The sequence below is a fragment of the Astyanax mexicanus genome, chromosome 11 (assembly GCF_023375975.1).
Source record: "Astyanax mexicanus isolate ESR-SI-001 chromosome 11, AstMex3_surface, whole genome shotgun sequence".
NCBI classification, from domain to species: Eukaryota; Metazoa; Chordata; class Actinopteri; order Characiformes; family Acestrorhamphidae; genus Astyanax; species Astyanax mexicanus.
Window position 1 is genome coordinate 49401401 of NC_064418.1, and position 18718 is coordinate 49420118.

General features: G+C 36.9%; 1 protein-coding gene across 1 annotated transcript; it reads left to right on the plus strand.

Annotated features, from left to right (window-relative positions):
* Positions 1-43: 43 nt before the first annotated feature.
* LOC103024483 (guanylate-binding protein 1) lies at positions 44-15137 on the plus strand. The gene is made up of 11 exons (XM_049485172.1): positions 44-144; positions 2516-2711; positions 3752-3879; positions 5732-5841; positions 6384-6604; positions 7595-7837; positions 9604-9752; positions 10820-10951; positions 12100-12312; positions 12402-12504; positions 14072-15137. Exons 2-11 carry the CDS (start codon positions 2525-2527, stop codon positions 14473-14475), a joined length of 1890 nt encoding a protein of 629 aa, XP_049341129.1. The 5' UTR covers positions 44-144; positions 2516-2524; the 3' UTR covers positions 14476-15137.
* The last annotated feature ends 3581 nt before the right edge of the window (positions 15138-18718 follow it).

The following is an 18718-nucleotide window of genomic DNA, read 5'->3' on the forward strand; positions in this document are numbered from 1 at the left end:
TAGTGCGAGTGCAGAAGGTTGCATGCAGCATCAGATAGGATCTCCAGACACCGGACCCTCCCACTGGTTTCCACGAAAAGCTTTTGTTTAGCAGAACCCTGCCCCAACCAGCCCAGCCAGAATCAGAGCGAGAGACATCAGACGGTAAGTGATATGCTCTTCGTTTGAACAGAATTACGGTTAAAATGTCTAAAATCTTTCAGCAATAACCAGGGCTGGCAATTGCCCTTTTGGGTGCCCTAAGCAAATTATGGTTTATGCCAAACTGAATGTGCGTTTTCCAAAGTTTGACCTCTCATTACTCCAAAATGCTACAGTAAAATAATGTAATACTTATGTCTTTAATAGTATAGAAAGCCTGCTTTAAGGATTTCATGGTATCCTTTGATAAATATTTGATTTGATAGTTTTATAGGACTTTTCCAAAATCTGGTTCATGCAAAAACGAATTTGCATTTTTCCTAAGTTTGACCTTCCATTACTCCAACATGCTACAGTAAAATAATGTAATACTTATGTCTTTAATAGTATAGAAAGCCTGCTTCAGGAATTTCATGGTGTCCTTTAATAAACATTTGATTTGCTGGTTTTATAGGACTCCAAAATCTGGTTCATGCAAAAACGAATTTGCATTTTTCCTAAGTTTGACTTCCTATTACTCTAAAATGCTACAGTTAAATCACCTATTACTCATGTCATTAATGGTATATAAAGGTTTCTTCAAGAATGTAACCATGTCATTTGATAACAGGTAGATTTGCTGTTTTTATAGGACTCCAAAATCTGTTTTATGCTAAATTAAATAGACATTTTCCAAAGTTTGACTTCCTATTACTCCAAAATGCTACAGTAAATTAATTTAATAATTATGTCTATAATAATATAGAAAGCATGCTTTAAGAATGTCATGGTGCCATTTGATAAATATTTGATTTGCTGGTTTTATAGGACTCCAAAATCTGGTTCACGCAAAAACGAATTTGCATTTTTCCTAAGTTTGACCTTCCATTACTCTAAAATGCTACAGTAATATCACTTAATATTCATGTCATTAATAGTATAGAAAGGCTTCTTTAAGACTTCCCTGGTTTCATTTGATAACAGTTTTTTTCATAGGATTTAATAGTGTCATTTGATGACCGCTTAATTTCTTATTTTGTTGCCATCTATATACAACCAAACATGCATTTATTCTAATTTTGCCATCACATTACACCACATTACACCCTATATTAATATAATTCGAGAATGAATAGGAGATATTAGTCCAAAAACACCTTTAACAAACACTCCTATAAATTAGAATATAAGATTTAGTCCATATAAAAATACCAAGTGTGTGCAAATCTGTCATCAAAGCTTATGTTTTCTTTTTACATTGTAAATTTAATATTGAAGACATTAAAGCTATACAGGAACCCATGCAGAACTATTCTGTACAAAAAGTGTTAAACAAACCAGAAAATGTTTTATAACATTGCATTCTGAAGCACATATCACATACCAACATTTATAGGCTGTTTTATAATTGAGGAAACACCATTATAAGAAGATAACAGGCAGTGGCAGATGATGAACAGATGATGAACAAAACAACAGGATACCGACTGAACCAGTTTTCTCTTCAGACAAAGCCAGTGTTTAAAATTAGATCAGTGCCTGTAAACTAGATCTGAGACGCCCATACTTTCATAAGGGTGTTTACTTACTTTTGAGCAAAGGTGTGAAATAATGAAGTACAAATACTTTGTTACGTTACTTAAGTAGAAGTGTAGGTTATTTTTACTTTAGTAAAGATAGGAGTAATTATTTTTACATTTTCACACAATTATTTGAACTTTCTACTCCTTACATTTTAATAAGAACAGCCTCGTTACTCCTATTTCATTTCAGCTGGTTTTCATTCCGGCTTCTCATCGTTCAATTAAACCCCCATCCAGATAAATCTCTCCATCCAGATAGAGTGACACTAGAGGGCGCATCTGAGTGAGTCTAAGTTGAATTAGGGTTATTTTAAAATTGACTATTATTAGTAGCTTTATTAGTATTATTAAGTAGTATTAAGGGAGCTGCCACTATGATCGGGAGATCACTGGTTTAAATCCCGGTCATGCAGCTTGCCATCAACTGCTGGAGCCCTGAGAGAGCACAGTTGTCCTTGCTCTCTCTGGGTGGGTACAGTAGATGGCACTCTTCCCCCTCGTCACTTCTAGGGTGATGTGGATCAGCTCAAGGCTGCGTCTGTGAGCTGATGTATCAGAACCGAGTCACTGCACTTTCCTCCAAGTACGCTGTGATGCTACTCGTAAAATTTCATAAAGGGGCGGAGTCTGACTTCACTTGTGTCAGAGGAGGCGTGTGCTAGTCTTCACTCTCCTGGTGTTGTGGGATCACTAGTGATAAGGGATATACAGCTGAATAGTAGCAGCAGAATGGGTGGGAAAGAAAATGGGAAAAAAATTAGATATAAATATTTAAAAATGCTGTTTTATTTAATTTTTATTTTATTCTCCAGCAGGTGATCATGAGCGGAGATCCGATGGTGAATCCAGTGTGTTTGGTGGAGAATGTGGGGAGCTCATTCTGTGTGAGTGACGGTGCCATTCGGTACCTGGAGCAGATCAGCCAGCCGGTGATGGTGGTCTCTGTGGTGGGTCTGTACCGCACCGGCAAGTCTTACCTCATGAACCGCCTGGCAGGTAAACGAACAGGTAAGAGCACACCTGAGAAAATCTGCACCTGAACTCTGAACTTATGACGTAATGTGTACCGCTTAGCAGTGGGTCAGGTGTGTGGGATTGGTGAAAACAGGAAAATGCAAGAATTTAAAGAATTTAAAGGTGGAAAGATTTTATTTTACGTTTTTCAAGTTTGATAAAAGAGCAGCTCCTCCTGCAGGAGGTTTAGAGTCAGTGGTTTGCTGTTTGCTGTTAAATGTTTGTTCACACAGCAGGTAAAACTGGTCTAAATCCAAATATCTGACCAAACATGATGCTTCTTGTTCTCTGTCTGAACCATTTGACATGCACGTACTGTATAAAACAGTAACGCTTCACGTGAAGTTTCAGTTTCATCCTCACTAGAATCACAAGAGCTAAATGAGTTTAGGTTGCACCTGGGTCTATCACAGAGAGTTCACCCCAGCCTCGCTGTACACATTGCTTTAATTCGTTTTTTTAATTATTCTGATTATTTATATTTATTATTTGTATAATAATCTTTATTTTCCTTTTACACCGCGGCTGCTATCTGTAGAAACAACCGGCCAAATCATTAGATACACAAGCCTTCTAAAATAATTGGAACACATCAGCCCAAGTAGAGATTGGATTTGGGACACACTTTTTGTAAAAGAGACTGACCAGCAGGATCAGGTGACCTTTTCTAGACATACAGTACAAGTCAATAGTTTAAAAAAAGAAGGTCAGTCAATCCAAAAAGAAGAATTTTAAGAACAGTCACTGCAAAGACCATCTAAAAACAGTATAATGATGAAACTGGCACTCATCAGGACCACCCCAGGAAAGGAAGAGCGAGAGTTAACAAACAGCTCCCCAGATAAGAGCATCTAAATACTTCTTCACATTTTGTATTTGGTTTGTTTAACACTTTTAAGTTACTACATGATTCATTTATACTATGTGTGCTCCTTTATAGTCCGGTAGATCACTTCACTCTTCATTTACTATGTGTCCAAACTTTTGACTGTGCTTTTTTATATATTGCTGATTATTCCTGTGGACATTTCCAGGTTTTGCTCTGGGCAGCACCATCGAGTCCGAGACTAAGGGTATCTGGATGTGGTGTGTACCACACCCCAATAAACCAGATCACACTCTGGTGCTGCTGGACACTGAGGGACTGGGGGACGTGAAGAAGGTGAGAACCCAAAACTTCTCAAAGCGGCACAGAATCTGAAAAACCCTCAACACAGACAGTCCCATGAAGTGTTCTAAAACTTCATCTACCTGAGACTAATACCAGTCCTATTGGTCTTATTGATTCTAGGCTTAATAGGATTAATGCATTGGTTGCATTAGTCTTAGTTGGTTGGTTGGTTGGTCCAATTTGTCTGACTAGTGCTATAAGTACTTTTAATGCTATTATTGCATTAATCCTATTAATGCTTTCATTTGCATTGATCATATTAGTCTTATTGTACCTATTTGTGCTATTATTGCTTTAGTTGTATTGGTCTAGTTGGTCCTTTTTGTCCTACTAGTGATATTAATGCTATTGTTGTATTGGTTCTGTTAGTGTTTTCAGTGCTTTGGGTCCTTTTTGTGCTGTTAGTGCTTTTATTGCATTAGTCTAGTTAGTCATTACAGACGTATTGGTCTAATTGGTCCTATATGTCAATGCATTGGTCCTATTTGTCCTACTAGTGCTATTATTACATTAGTCCTATTTGTGCAATTAATGGTTTGCTAGTATTGACCCACACCTGACTGGGAAGAACGTAAGTAAGGAAGAGCCCACTCCCAATATGCAAATATATGGTGCCAGGAGCCTATAGGAAAGCTGTATGAACCAACACTATAGAAAGAGCTTTGGCACGTGTAGTATACTTAAAGTTGGTTGAAATCACATTTTTGAAGTTCTCTGAGTGTCAGGGCCAGACAGGAATGAGACTGGTGCAGATACAATAAAATAACTTTATTTAAAGTTATAGAGCAGACAGGGGTAGTCAACGGAAACAGGGTCAGTACCAAAAACACGCAGTGTAGAAAAACCATACCATAAACGGAAGACAGTCCAGAGTTCATACACGGGTAGGCAGTATAACAGGGTAGGCAAAAATCCAAAGTACTATAAACAGTCCAGGTCATACACGGGTATCCAACACAAGGGAGCAGGCAAAAATCAAAGTCGGTAGAAAACAAAAACAAGATCATACACGGAAGATAGCAAGGGCAAGAGAAACGCTTTGTATTGTAGGAATTTCCAAACAGATACTCGGCGAGGGGTGAGCGTGAGCATGGTCCTTAAATACTGTGGATAATCAGTACTCGGGGCTTCCTGGTGGCGTCATGTGATGTGTCATGTGATCGGGAGTGTATGTTGTGTCATGGAGTGGTGCGTTCTGGGTATTGTAGTTGTTACTGTGAGAATCGCAGATAGAGCTGAATGTGGGAGACACAGACGTGCTTTCAGCACCAGACATGACACTGAGCTCATTTTATTGAGTTGTTCTTGCTGGTAAGTTCACTCAACTTGACAATAATAGTTCTTCTGACTAAAACACAAAATCACTTTTTAGAGTGTGGTATCAGTGCATTGGTCCTATTAATCATATCGGTTCAATTGGTCCTATATGTCCTACTAGTTATATTATTGTATTAGTTGTATTAGTGCTTTCAGTACATTGGGCCTTATAGTCTTATTAGTCCTATTTGTTCTATTAGTGCTATTGTTGCATTAGTCTTATTAGTTTTGTTGATCTAGTTGGTCCTATTAGTCATATTATTCATATTCTTTTGATTGGTCCAATTTGTCCCATTAGTTCTATCAGTGCATTGGTCCTATTATTCATTTTGGTTTGATTGGTCCTGTTTAGTCCAATTTGTCCTACTAGTGCTATAAGTGCTATTAATGCCGATAATACATTAGTCCTGCTTACAGTGCTTTGGGCCTTATTAGTGCTATTGGTCCTATTTGACATACAGTATTAGCAGTCCTGTAACAGCGTGAGGTCACTGTCCTGCCATGTTTAATGTTGGTGTTGTTTTAGGGAGATTCTAAGAACGACACCTGGATCTTCTGCCTGGCGGTTCTTCTCAGCAGCACTCTGGTCTACAACAGCCGAGGAACCATCGACAACATTGCACTGGAACAACTGCAGTATCCTGTACACATACCTGCACACACAAACTCACACCTATACATCTGCACACACCCCTAACACAGCTAACAGAGAACGTTATAAGAGCTGTTAGCAATGTTTTGATAAGGTTCCAGGAAGGTTAGTGTGTAACGTTACAAAAATAAGGTTCCAGGAACGTTTAAAAAAAATGTGCTGGATGTATACTAACATTATAGAAAAAATAAAAGTAACATTCCCAAAACTAGAAATGAAAACATTGACGTGAACATTGAAGTGCTGTTGCAGCGACATTATAAGAGCGTTTAAAAATGTTGTAAGAACATCAAGAAAACCTGACAGATTAAACAAACCAAGAATACTAACTGTAACGTTCAGAAAACTTTCTGCTAACCAAAATTGTTAGCTGGGTTTACACACCCCTACACACCTGCGCACAATGGTACACACTTCTATACACCAGTAAACACTGTACACACACCTAGTTATCAAATATACTAGTTATCATTTGTATCATTATTACACACCATTATTATGCATTATTATCCTTATAATGCTGCAGCTTCGTCACTCAGCTGGCAGAGCACATTAAAGTCAAGTCACCCACTCCAGCAGAAGGTGTTGAAAATAAGGAGGAGGAGGAGGAGGAAGACTCTCAGTTTGTGAAGTTTTTCCCAAACTTCATCTGGGCGGTGCGAGACTTTAGTCTGGAGCTGACGACGAGGGAAAAGGGACCAATCAAGGAGGATGAGTACCTGGATAACGCTCTTCAGCTGAAGAAAGGTATTGATGATCATACTGGACCATTGGGTATTGTATTTGGTAAATTTGGTAACAATAAAAAGAACAACAAAACAATTTGTAGCGATTCAATCGTAGAGGGCAAAGAGGTTTTATTAATCTCTGTAAAGACAATAAACAAAGAAACAAACAATACTAAAGTCTAGGAAAACAAACAACCAGAGACTAACTACACAAAGATAAGTTTAACAAAAAAACATAAATATTAAACAGTGCACACAAAGGATGACACAGAACAAAGAAATGTGAGGTATTTGTAGAGCTGAGAAAACAAGGAACACCTGAGAATGATAACGAGGAGGCTGGGTAAGAAACAAGACGTAAATGTAACTTTTTGGCGTAAATCCAAGGCACTTACCAATGTTTGGCAAAAAAAAACTAATACTGCTCATCACCCTGAAAACAACATCATTCCTACTGTGAAACATGGTGGTGGCAGCATCATGCTGTGGGGTGCTGTTCTTCAGCAGAGACAGGGAAGCTGTATAAATAAAGGACAATCCTGGAAGAAGAAAACCTGTTAGAGGCTGTAAAAGACTTGAGACTGGGAAGGAGATTCACTTTCCGACAAGACGATGACCCTAAACATACAGCCAGAGCTACAGTGGAGCTATAATGGTTTAGATTAAAGAATATATTCATGTGTTAGAATGATCCAGTCAAAGTCCCAAAGACCTAAATCTCATTGATCTTCTGTGGAAGATCCATCCAACCTGACTGAGCTTCAGCTGTTTTATAAAGAAGAACAGGGTAAAAAGTCTCTAGATGATCAAAGCTGGTAGAGACAAACCTCAATAGACTGGCTCTACCAAGTATTGATTTTCAGTACTTTTGAATTGGTCTATCACTTAAAACTCAATAAAATACATGGGGAATGAAATAAGACAGGAATAGAAAAGACTAACAAAAGAGGAAATGAGGCAAACATGGACTAAAGTGTATCGATCTTTTCTGTCTTTCTTTCTTTTTCAGGAATCAGCCAGAAGATAAGTGATTACAATGTTCCGCGGCAGTGCATCCGAAGCTACTTCCCATCGCGGAAGTGCTTTGTGTTCCCGATGCCGGCCACCCCAGAAAGCATGTCTAAGCTAGAGAACCTGGGCGAGGCTAACCTTCACCCCGGGTTTCTGGAGGTCTCCCAGCGCTTCTGTGATCATGTTTTTACTGAAAGCAGAGTAAAAACGCTTAAAGGAGGACACCGAGTCACGGGAAGGAGTGAGTGTTTCACCACACTTTATACCTTTAACCCGTTTCTTTATTCTGATTTAATTACTTATCTGATGTAGAGGCAAACCCTTTAAACACTTCAGGAGAACTCTGGTGTAAAGTGGACTTTTGTTGTAGTAAAACATGATAAAAAGTTCTTACGTTTGATGAATAAATAGCACACCTCCGCTCTCCCACAGCGTTCCGAGATCCAGTCATTTTGTGCTGTTTGCCCAGCACTCTTTATAAACAGGCGCTTCAGTGCGTATTTTGCCCTGATATATCGCTTTTTTCCACCGTTATCCAGTAGCTCAAAGTAGCTCCACACTTCATTGGTAGAATCTAGAGAGCTCTGACATTTAAAACGAGGCATTACTAAGTTTAAAACTTTAACATTGCACAGCCCGTAGCGTTAGCTACATCTCTGGGTGCTGCCATCACTGTACTGATCATGACTTTACTTTAAGATTGGGGTTCCCGGAGATCAGGCTACGATACAGGTTCTAAACAGTGTTGTTTTTTTATTGAGAAGGCGGAATGAAAACAAGCTTGTCGTGGTAGGGGTTTTACTATAATTTTGTATCCTTCTTCTTTATTAATAAAGGGAGTGTGTGCATAAAAGACAAAGGGGAAAAGAAACAAGAGAACGCCCTTTCGGCGTGACAAAGCTAAATAAATAATGCCTTTGTTTGAAATAAAATAAAGACAGTAGAAACAGAATAAAGAAAAAAAATATTTTCTTCTTTGCCTTGCCTTTTCTTTTTTTCCCTTTCCAGCCTTGCAAGCTTTCATTTATTTATTTATTTATTTATTTATTCTTTTCAGCTTTGCAAGCTTTCTTTTATTTATTTTCTTTTCAGCCTTGTAGGCTTTCTTTAATTTTTTCTTTCTTTCTTTTCAGCTTTGCAGGCTTTCTTTAATCTTTTCTTTCTTTCTTTTCAGCTTTGCAGGCTTTATTTTATTTTTTCTTTCTTTCTTTTCAGCTTTGCAGGCTTTCTTTAATTTTTTCTTTCTTTCTTTTCAGCCTTGCAGGCTTTCTTTCATTTTTTCTTTCTTTCTTTTCAGCTTTGCAAGCTTTCTTTCATTTTTTCTTTTCAGCTGTTTTGCTCAGTGGAGCTACCGTTTACCGGTCACAGGGCATAAAGTCTGCGACAGCAGTCTGCTGGAAGCTCGTCTTTTTAAAGACGGTACCACAGCTGAGGCTGATGACGCGTTATTAGCTTTAATGTGGCCTTTATGAACTCTGTGCTAATGAACTCTCAGCCGGGTCCCTTCTTACCACCTTGGTGGGTTTATGGCGGCCTCTGGTGGCCGCTGCGGGAACTGGCTGAGCCCTAACAAAGCTGTAATGAAATAGGAGTAACGAGGCTATTTTTTAAATTAAAGGAATAGAAAGTTCAGATAATTATGTAAAAATGTAAAAAATTATTTATATTATACTCCAGTAAAATATAGATAACCTACATTTCTACTTAAATAAGATAACAAAGTATTTGTACTTCATTACCTGAGACCTCTGGTGACATCACAACTTTCACAATGTTTTATTTTCAAGGGACGGAAAAGTTGAGATGTAATGTTTAATGTTTAGTCCACCCTGTCTCTGCAAAATATCACTGATTAAAATCATTATAGAAAATCAGTCACCATCAAAAATTCAACCACTGTTGTCCACCCTGTCGGGCAGTTTTCCATAACACAATTGCGGAGGCACAATTTTTCTATAATGATGCACTTCTGCTCCAACAAGTGTGTGTATGTGTGTGTATTCTCAGTGTTCAGTCATCTAGTGAGGCTGTATGTGGAGACCATTAGCAGTGGGAATATGCCGTGTTTGGAGAACGCTGTGGTCACTCTGGCCCAGATAGAGAACCAGGCAGCCGTGCAGGAGGGGCTTAAAGTGTACCAGAGTGGGATGGCACAGGTAACAAATACCTGTACACACAATAAATGAAGCCATTTATTATACAATAATATGTATAATAATGTCTTTGCCCCTTGTAAATCATAATGACAACAAGAACTACCCAAAAGACCCTGATCAAAAGTTAACATACAGTGTATTGCCTCCTTTAAATGAGACATATTGTACCTGTTTTCACACAAGTTAGAATACAGTGTGTATATGTTCTATACAAAACATGTTTATGAAGATCTTTACACACAATTACTCTCATATAAAGATAAAGAGATCTCACCAGCTCTATTCTTAACAGTTGTAGTCCCTTTTAGGTGAGCTGTTTAAGGGCTCTGACACTTTTAGGCCATGCTCCATGTGTACGCTGAACTTTTTCCACACATTAGCATTAGCTTATGCTAAGTTGTGAAACACAAACAAGCTAGTTCATGCTTAACCGCGATAGAAGCACAAGCTCTTTATTTGAAACTTTTAACATCTCCCTCATCTGCTGACTTGCCATGAACAGTAGGTACAGATCCTTCCCTCAGACAAAGTCTGATTGCATTTCTTCAACTTATCTAGTGGGTGGGGGTTTTATCATGCCTAATGTCTGACAAAAATGAAGCAGGATAAAACATCTCAAAAAGCAACACACTATGGCACAATCTGAATAAATACACTTTAGACTCCAGAAAAACACAGTGATTCACTATTATTCACTAATGAAGAAAACATGGAACACTGGTGAACCTTCCCAGGAGTGACCGGCTGACCGAAAGACTCGTTGCCAGTTATCAGTAAATCTTGATTGCAGTTCTTTTCGCCAAGAGTAAAGGACACAACCAAGTCATTAGATTTATGGGGCAAACTATTTTTTTTACACTGGGTTAGCTAGGTTTAGATTGTTTTTTTTTATTAATAAATTAAATTATCATTTTAAAAGTGCTTTTTATATTTTTTCATGTTATATTATGACATATTAAAATGTGTTTGTTAAACCAAAAAAATAAAATTTTTCACAGCACTGTACACACAAAAACACACTGTGTATTTACTGAACAGGTGAATAAGCTGGTGATTCTGTGCTGCAGGTGAGGAGCTCGTTTCCTGTCAGTGCAGATGATATTTTGGATGAACACCAGAAGTGGAGCCAAATGGCAACCACTGAGTTCATGAAGCGCTCCTTCCAAGACCAAGAAGGAAAATACATCAGCTTACTCACAGTGAGTCTCACACTGCGTACATACACATATTTATATTATATATAAAATTATATCACAATATTCCAGGCTGTTTATGCAATAACAATATTATTGTTGATATAAAAAAAAACACTGAATAAAAGTAGGTATAGATCCCTCCCTCAGACGAAGCACGGTGCTTGTAAAACCAGCATGTGAAAGCACACCACATTATCATTGTGTAGTTACACATATTGATGGTTAAACATAAGTATGGTAATATAACAGGTATAACGATAATGTAAGATACAGCAGGTATCTTAAAAGAAAGATCTGAGGTTTAACCACGTAAACTAATGTGTAATCACTATTTGGCAAAAACAGGTCACTGTTGCCATTTCTGGTCATGTGTTAATTGTTTATTAATGTCTTATAAGCATTTCTAAATTAATATAGATGAATAAACAAACGCTTTATTTTGGAGCGGTACGTTTTTTTGTTAAACAAACAAAAATACTCTGTGAAGTATTTAGGTGTTCTTATCTGGGGAGCTGTTAACTTGTGGTTTCTGAGGCTGGACAACAGAGTAAACTCTTGCTCTTTCTCTCCTGGGGCGCTCCTGATGAGTGCCGGTTTCATCATTATACTGTTTTTGATGGTCTTTGCAGTGACTGCACTTAAGGATACTGAAAGTTTCTGAAATTCTTCTTTTCATATTGACTGACCTTAATTTCTTCATTTAGTTGAGTAGTTGTTGCTTCTCATAATCTGGATTCGAACATTACTCAAATATTCACTATTCACTGTATACCTGTAACTCTACCTCTTCACTACTTTACTTTAACTGATGCTCTCAAACACTTTATTAAGAGACAAGAAATTCAGGTAATTAACTCCTGATGAGTTCAGCACAGCTGTTAACTGAAAGCCTGAATTCCAGGAGACTCTACCTCATAAAGCTGACTGAGAAAAAAGAGGAGCTACTTTGAATAATGTAAAGTATTGTAGAATCAATATGGTTTTCTTCATAGTTTAAAATTATGATAAAACAATTAATTTAAAGTGTCTGAACTTTTGATTGCTACTGTATATTCCTAAAAATATTTTCAGCCAAATAATTGTTCCTGTGATATATACGTTTCTGAAATGTTTCTGTATTCTGTTAATGTTTGTGTATTCGTGTGTTTTAGGAGAAAGTAGATGAACACTACTCAGAGCTTCTTGGAGAGAACGCGTCGAGCTCAGAGCAAAGGTGCTGGCAGCTTCTGTCCAAACTGTCCAAAGATCTGAATGATGGTCGGCAGAAGGGGGAATACACCAAGCCTGGAGGATATGCTATTTACTGCTCACACCGAGACAGCGTCATCTCCCAGTACCAATCACAGCCCGGCAAGGGGGTCAAGGCAAGAGACCAGACCCACAGAAGGATAATTCTGACCACAGAAAGCATTATTTAATGTATTTGTGTGTGTGTGTGTGTGTGTGTGTTTAGGCTGAGGATGTGCTGGAGGCGTTTCTGAGTGAAACAAATGTGGAAGCAAACTTCATTCTCCAGGCCGACAACAGTTTAAAGGAAAAAGACAAAGAAATTCAGAGTAAGATATCCTTAGATATTATTAGACTAACCAACACCAATATCTCACTAAATTCACCTGTAAAACACACCTGAAACCATGGGGATCAAAATAGCATACTTTCTGCTGTTTCGTTTTCCTGTCAACCAATCGCAGGGACAAAGAAATAAAGTCCCTACGAGATGTCTACGGCTGTTAATTCCTACGCAGTTACATTATGTTGTTCGCCGAACCCAAGTAAGTGGTGTATCCGCAAGAAGTACCGTATTTTTTGCACTATAAGGCAAATTTTAAGCTGCACTAGTAAGGAACAGGGGTGTCGCCATGTTTCCCTTCTAATTCAGCAGGCCTCTCCTCTTAACGGCCAAATGGCTAGCACAGCACAGTTAGCAGCTTATGCTAATACCACTCCAGCAGTGCTAGCCGGGGTCAGCAGGAGACTACAGGCCGATAATACTCACCTCTGAATGGTCGGATGGCTAATGCACTTAGCGGGTAATGCTAACAAAACCTGACTGTTAAAATTCATACTACATAAGGAGCACTGGATTAAAAGGTGCACTGATTATTTAGGAAAAAGAAAGTATTTTAAGTAGAAAGAAAAACACAATACACCAAGTATACACTGCTGTAGGATTCTATTGTCCAAGATAAGCAGCAAAGTTGTGCAAAGACATTTAAGGTTCCCCAATAAATAGCCTTTCAGTACAAAGAATGCTGAATACTTTAGCACTTCCACTTTATCTTATGCTCAATTTACTTTTTTTGTACTTTTACTCTATGGGAGGTTCAGTAAATCCTAAAAAAAAAAAAAAAAACTAAAATGAAAATGCAAATACTGCTTTGCTCTTTCTTTTTCCAAACGTGTGAAAATGAAAATTAAATAAATTAAATTAAAAACTAAATGAAATCACTTCATTTGCATTTTAATTTTTCACTTGACAAAAAAATGTCATATGTGACAAAAACTCAAGTCTGTCTCTGCCGTACTTTGTACATACAGCTCTAGAAAAAAAAGATAAGAGAGCACTTGACCACTGTTGTTTTATTCAATAAACTACAGACAACATTTCTCCCAAATTCCACATTAAAATATTGTCATTTAGAGCATTTATTGACAGAAAATGAGAAATGTCAGAAATAACAAAAAAGATGCAGAGCTTTCAGACCTCAAATAATGCAAAAAAAAAAGAAAAACAGCTCAGAATAAATATTTGGTGGAATAACCCTGGTTTGTAATCACAGTTTTCATACATCTTGGAATCATGTTCTCCTCCACCAGTCTTACACACTGCTTTTGGATAAATTCAAGCAGTTCAGTTTGGTGGTTTGATGGTTTGTAATCATCCACCTTCCTCTTGATTATATTCCAGAGGTTTTCAATTTGGTAAAATCAAAGAAACTCATCATAAAATAATATTTTTCCAATACGCGATCTGATAATAATACCTCTGATTTCAGACAGAACAAGGAATTTACTAATACAATACTTACAGCACTGCAGACTGATACAGTATACTATTCTTTCTTTCACATCCTCCATCTCTCCCTCCATCTCTCCCTCCATCTCTCTCTTTACCCTGGGCAGAGCAAAGAGAGAAGGCAGCTCTGGAGGAGCAGCAGAAGAAAGCGTTAGAGGAAAAGCATAAGGAGCTTCAGCGAGCTCAGCAGGTGGAGGGAAAGCGCCACGAGGAGCGAATGCAGCAGATGGAGACGAAGTTTGAGGAGGAGAAGCGTCTGCAGGTGGAGGAGCTGGAAAAAGCTATGCAGAGAAAACTGGCGGAACAGGAAGATCTCATCAAGAAAAACTACTATGAGAAGGCGGAGCTGATGAGACAGGAGATCGACCAGCTTAAAGACGAAATCGGAAATAATTCACAGAGCTTCTTCCAGCAAACAGTACTGCCTTTGATCGATACTGGAGTAGATGTTTTCTCCAAGATCCTCCACTTTAAACTCATGAAATCAGTACTGAAAAGTTCTCCAGTTTAGAAATCTGGGGGAATATTCATTACTCTGTAGGGAGAATTACACTGTAGAGACTAGAGTTTAAAATATTTCTGTAAAAGCTGAAGAATCAACTTAAGCTTTTTACTATTTAAAACAGCACTAGGTAGGATTTCCTTGATTTTTTATCTTTTTAAAGAAGTGAAATTACAGCTTGAATCTCACTGCAGCGCTGCATTGAGGTGTAACAGGAGGAATAGCGGTGCTCTCGTGTCTGTGCCGGAGCTCCTCTGAGCTCAAACCAGACTCTGTAAGTTTTCCGAGGCGGCCACGACCAACGCTCGCGAGAACTGCGACCTGCTTTCCGACCTTTAGTTCTAACAGTTCTACAAGGACTACTGGTTCATTCTTTACAAACTAACATACAGACACTCTGGCAGAAGCTGGAAAGAGACCAAATATGTCTGTGAAAGCCAGAAAACGAGAAAGAGAAACTAATCCGCCTGAAACATTTATTACACTCTGCAACTGTAGGGGGAGCCCAGGAGCACAAAATCTCAATCCTACCTCGCGGAGCTTTAAGTAAAAGTGTTTTTTAAAAAAGTACTGGATTCCAAAACTACTTAAAGTATAAAAGTAAAAGTAATGTAAGGAGAAAAAATTAAGCCATTAAGAACAAAAGCGTCCTATAGTGCACTACCCCTCCCCCCCTCCCCAAAACACATTTTACTAAAAGCTATAATGGCTATAATGTTAAAATATTAAAATGTTAATGTTGATATATATATATAATTTGGGATTTTGCACTAGGCTTTTTTTTTTCCCTAGTGTTTCAGCTGCATATATGCTTATTGTAAATGAATGTATTTTACATACAGTACAATGTAAATATATTAAAGTTAAAGTTTAGTTGGACTGGAGTTTATCTGGAGTTCTCTTGAGTCTCTGCACGGATCATTTTCATACTAGACTACATACGTCTGTTATGTTCTTGCTGGAGTGTGTGTGTGTGTGTGGGGGGGGACGTGTGCATGTGTGATGGATCACAGTATAAACCAAAAGGGAGTCGGAATGGTATATGTTTATACTTCTCTACATCCAATCACAATCAGATTCACTCTATCTGGATGGAGAGATTTATCTGGATAGGGGTTTTATTAAACGATGAGAAGCCGGAAAGTTGCGAAATGTTTTTAAAGTAAATTTTACACATCATTTTTTTCAGTGTGGAGCTAATGTATAGGGCTTACCCATTTTGCAATCTACAAATGATTGATTATTGTTTCTTTGTAAATGCATCATGCCTACTGAGACATGTTGGGAAATTTGAGAAAGAGGGAAATAACAGAAGTTTGGGGAAATGTAATGGCCTACAGAGTCTACATGGATCCACATTTAACACTAGGCTAAGTATTTTGCTATTATTACTATTATTACAGAAACTATTGCTAATAGTGGTGCTCCACAGGGTTAGTAATGTAGGGCCTATGGAACTGTAAAGACCTGAAATGTACGCTTACATACAGGGTCTACCAGGTTAAACACTAAACAGAGACAAACCTGATGTGAAAATTAAAACACCTTTTAGATTTCAATCATTAATATTTTTGTGCATGCTGTAAATGCATGCTGAGGTCATCTGGTGTACCACCCTGAAATGCGTTGTGTACCACCATTGGTACGTGTACACGTACCACAGTTTGAGAACCACTGCTCTAGAAATTAATACAATATTTTTTAACAAGAATACAAACTTTTAACAAACATATAATAATACATTTTACTAATAATGCATTGTAAACCTAAATTTAATGGAGTTCTAAAAAGGATATCAATGTCAATAGTTAATTTTGTGCTGCACACCCAGATATTTCACTCTATTTATTTTGTTACTCTACGCATACAAATAAGTTCTACAAAGATTTGTGTAGATTTATCATCGATAATACTGACAAATAAAATCCAAGAATACTAAATTGTTAATTTTATCATAATTTTCGCAGGGGAGATAGGGAGTGGGTAGTCTCCCGTTTTCTTCTGCATCTTTAAAAAATGTCAAGACGCTAATAATAACATTCCGAAATCCATGATGGAACTCAACATCAAAGCAAATATTTCATAAAATGATGTTTTACTGTTGGAGGTAAGTCATTTTTGGCTCAGATTGGAACAGAATAGAAGCTTTAATAATGGAATTCCAAATCTCTCTGCAATTCTTTATTTTATAATTCTATGCTGCAAACTCATTCCTGTTACTTTCAGTCCTGTTATCCAAAACATAAAAAGTGACAGGAATGAGTTCCAGTAACAGGAATGAGTTCCAGTAACAGGAATGAGTTCCAGTAACAGGAATGAGTTCCAGTAACAGGAATGAGTTCCAGTAACAGGAGTGAGTTCCAGTAACAGGAGTGAGTTCCAGTAACAGGAGTGAGTTCCAGTAAGAGGAATGAGTATTGTCCCCTGGTTTATTTAATTATTAATGTGAACATTAGTTAATGCAAACCGCTTTTTTTCCAATTATATTTAGTTCATCATTTATCCATATGTTTAATAAAATGCATGATAATAAATTTGATCCATTTCAGGTTTGGGTCTTCTTAATAAGATAAAAAAACTTTGCATGTTTTGGAAAAATACAATGTGCATGCATATATAGTCAATTATTTGAACATGCAGTTCAAACTTGAGAGAAAATGAATACGTGGATTTGCTTTTAAATATGCTTTTTAAATGTCACATGAGTTTTGGTAACAGAACTGAGAAAAATGAAAAATGCAACCATCTTCAGATTGGAAACCTTGTAGAAAATGAAATAAAGCTGCCTAAATTTGATCAGTACATGTTTTGAATATTGAAATATATGTGGTATTAGATTTAGAGTTGAATATACATATATGTATATATATATATACAACAAGTTAATAGCACCAATTTTGAATAGTTGAATTACATCTCTCTAAAATTCACTGCTTCTCACTGTCAAATTTACACTTTTTTGACTGAAGTCATCATTAAATGCCATTCTGTACATTAATCTGCAGTCCAGCCAGAGAAATAATGGGAGAATGAGCGAGTCGGTGTTATTATGGTATTTACGGTAAAAAGTTCACGCAGTGGAAAAAACTGCCCTGCATTTAGTTTCGTTTTAACTTATTTCAGCCGAACACGGAGTTTCTGACTGAAGAAGTTTTTTTTATTCGACCATCAGAAAAGGTATGAGTTTATCTCAGTTTATCACAGAACTGACTGTAATAGTTTGTAATGTTTCTCTGTGTTAGTGATTTCAGGTATGAAGCGAATTTTTCTTCAAAAAGAGCGTAAAAAGAGTCAGTGGTGTTTCTTACATAAAGAGGAAGTGTGTGTGTGTGTGTGTGTTGGTTGGGTTGTTTATTTCAGTATAAAAATATATAACTAGTTACTTTACTAATAAATAAAATGATAAAAGCAGATCAGATCTCACTGTCTGATGTTTCTGCTGCGAGTTAAAATGTATTATAGTTCAGTGTTAACGGCTCAGAAATCTTCAGGCCCGTTAGGACAATAGGAAGTAAGTTTTCCTTCTTAATTTTATTTTTTTAGAAGCAAAACAAACCAGAACAGGATTTATTTATTGTTTTACTTTGTTGGGTGTTTTCTGTTTTTTATCATGTCTCTTTTTCTGCCATTATTAAAACGGAAACAGAAAATATAACGCTACGTGACCACAAGGCGGCGCCAGTGATAAATAAATGAAATACTCTGAAAATGAACATACAAAATACAGCGATTTTTTTATTTATTTCCAAAAATTTTAACAAGCTAAATAAACATTTATACTGACAACACATCTCATTCATCAACCAGCAAATTTAACTCCTTCATGTACCTTACAGTGAACACAGCTTTTTTGTTCCCAAGGCAGGTAAGAGACTCAATAAACAAATTAAATTCAACAAGAAACACATTTAATTTAGTTATATATGTTTATATTCTGAATAAGAATAAAATAAATGATCTATATCTATAAATTTAGAAAGATTATGATTACATGAGCAAAATAGAGCGAATAAAATATCACTTATCGTTATTCTTGTAATTTGATACTGTCTGAACTGCAAATATTAATATTAATAGTAATAATAATTTTATTTGTTTTTGTGAACAATATTTTTTATTATTGAGGTTTCACCATAAGGTTATACATGACTCATTTATACTAATATTAATATTAACATTAATATTAATTACTGACATTTAGAAATAAATACTAAATGTACCGATTTATTTAGAACAAGATTTAAAGTGTAAA

Bases quoted from the DNA above. Each gene is read 5' to 3' on its own strand.
- LOC103024483 (XM_049485172.1), top strand. From the start codon at position 2,525: ATGAGCGGAGATCCGATGGTGAATCCAGTGTGTTTGGTGGAGAATGTG. The intron at 2,712-3,751 runs GTAAGAGCACAC...GGACATTTCCAG, and splicing joins CCTGGCAGGTAAACGAACAG to GTTTTGCTCTGGGCAGCACC. The intron at 7,838-9,603 runs GTGAGTGTTTCA...GTGTATTCTCAG, and splicing joins ACACCGAGTCACGGGAAGGA to TGTTCAGTCATCTAGTGAGG.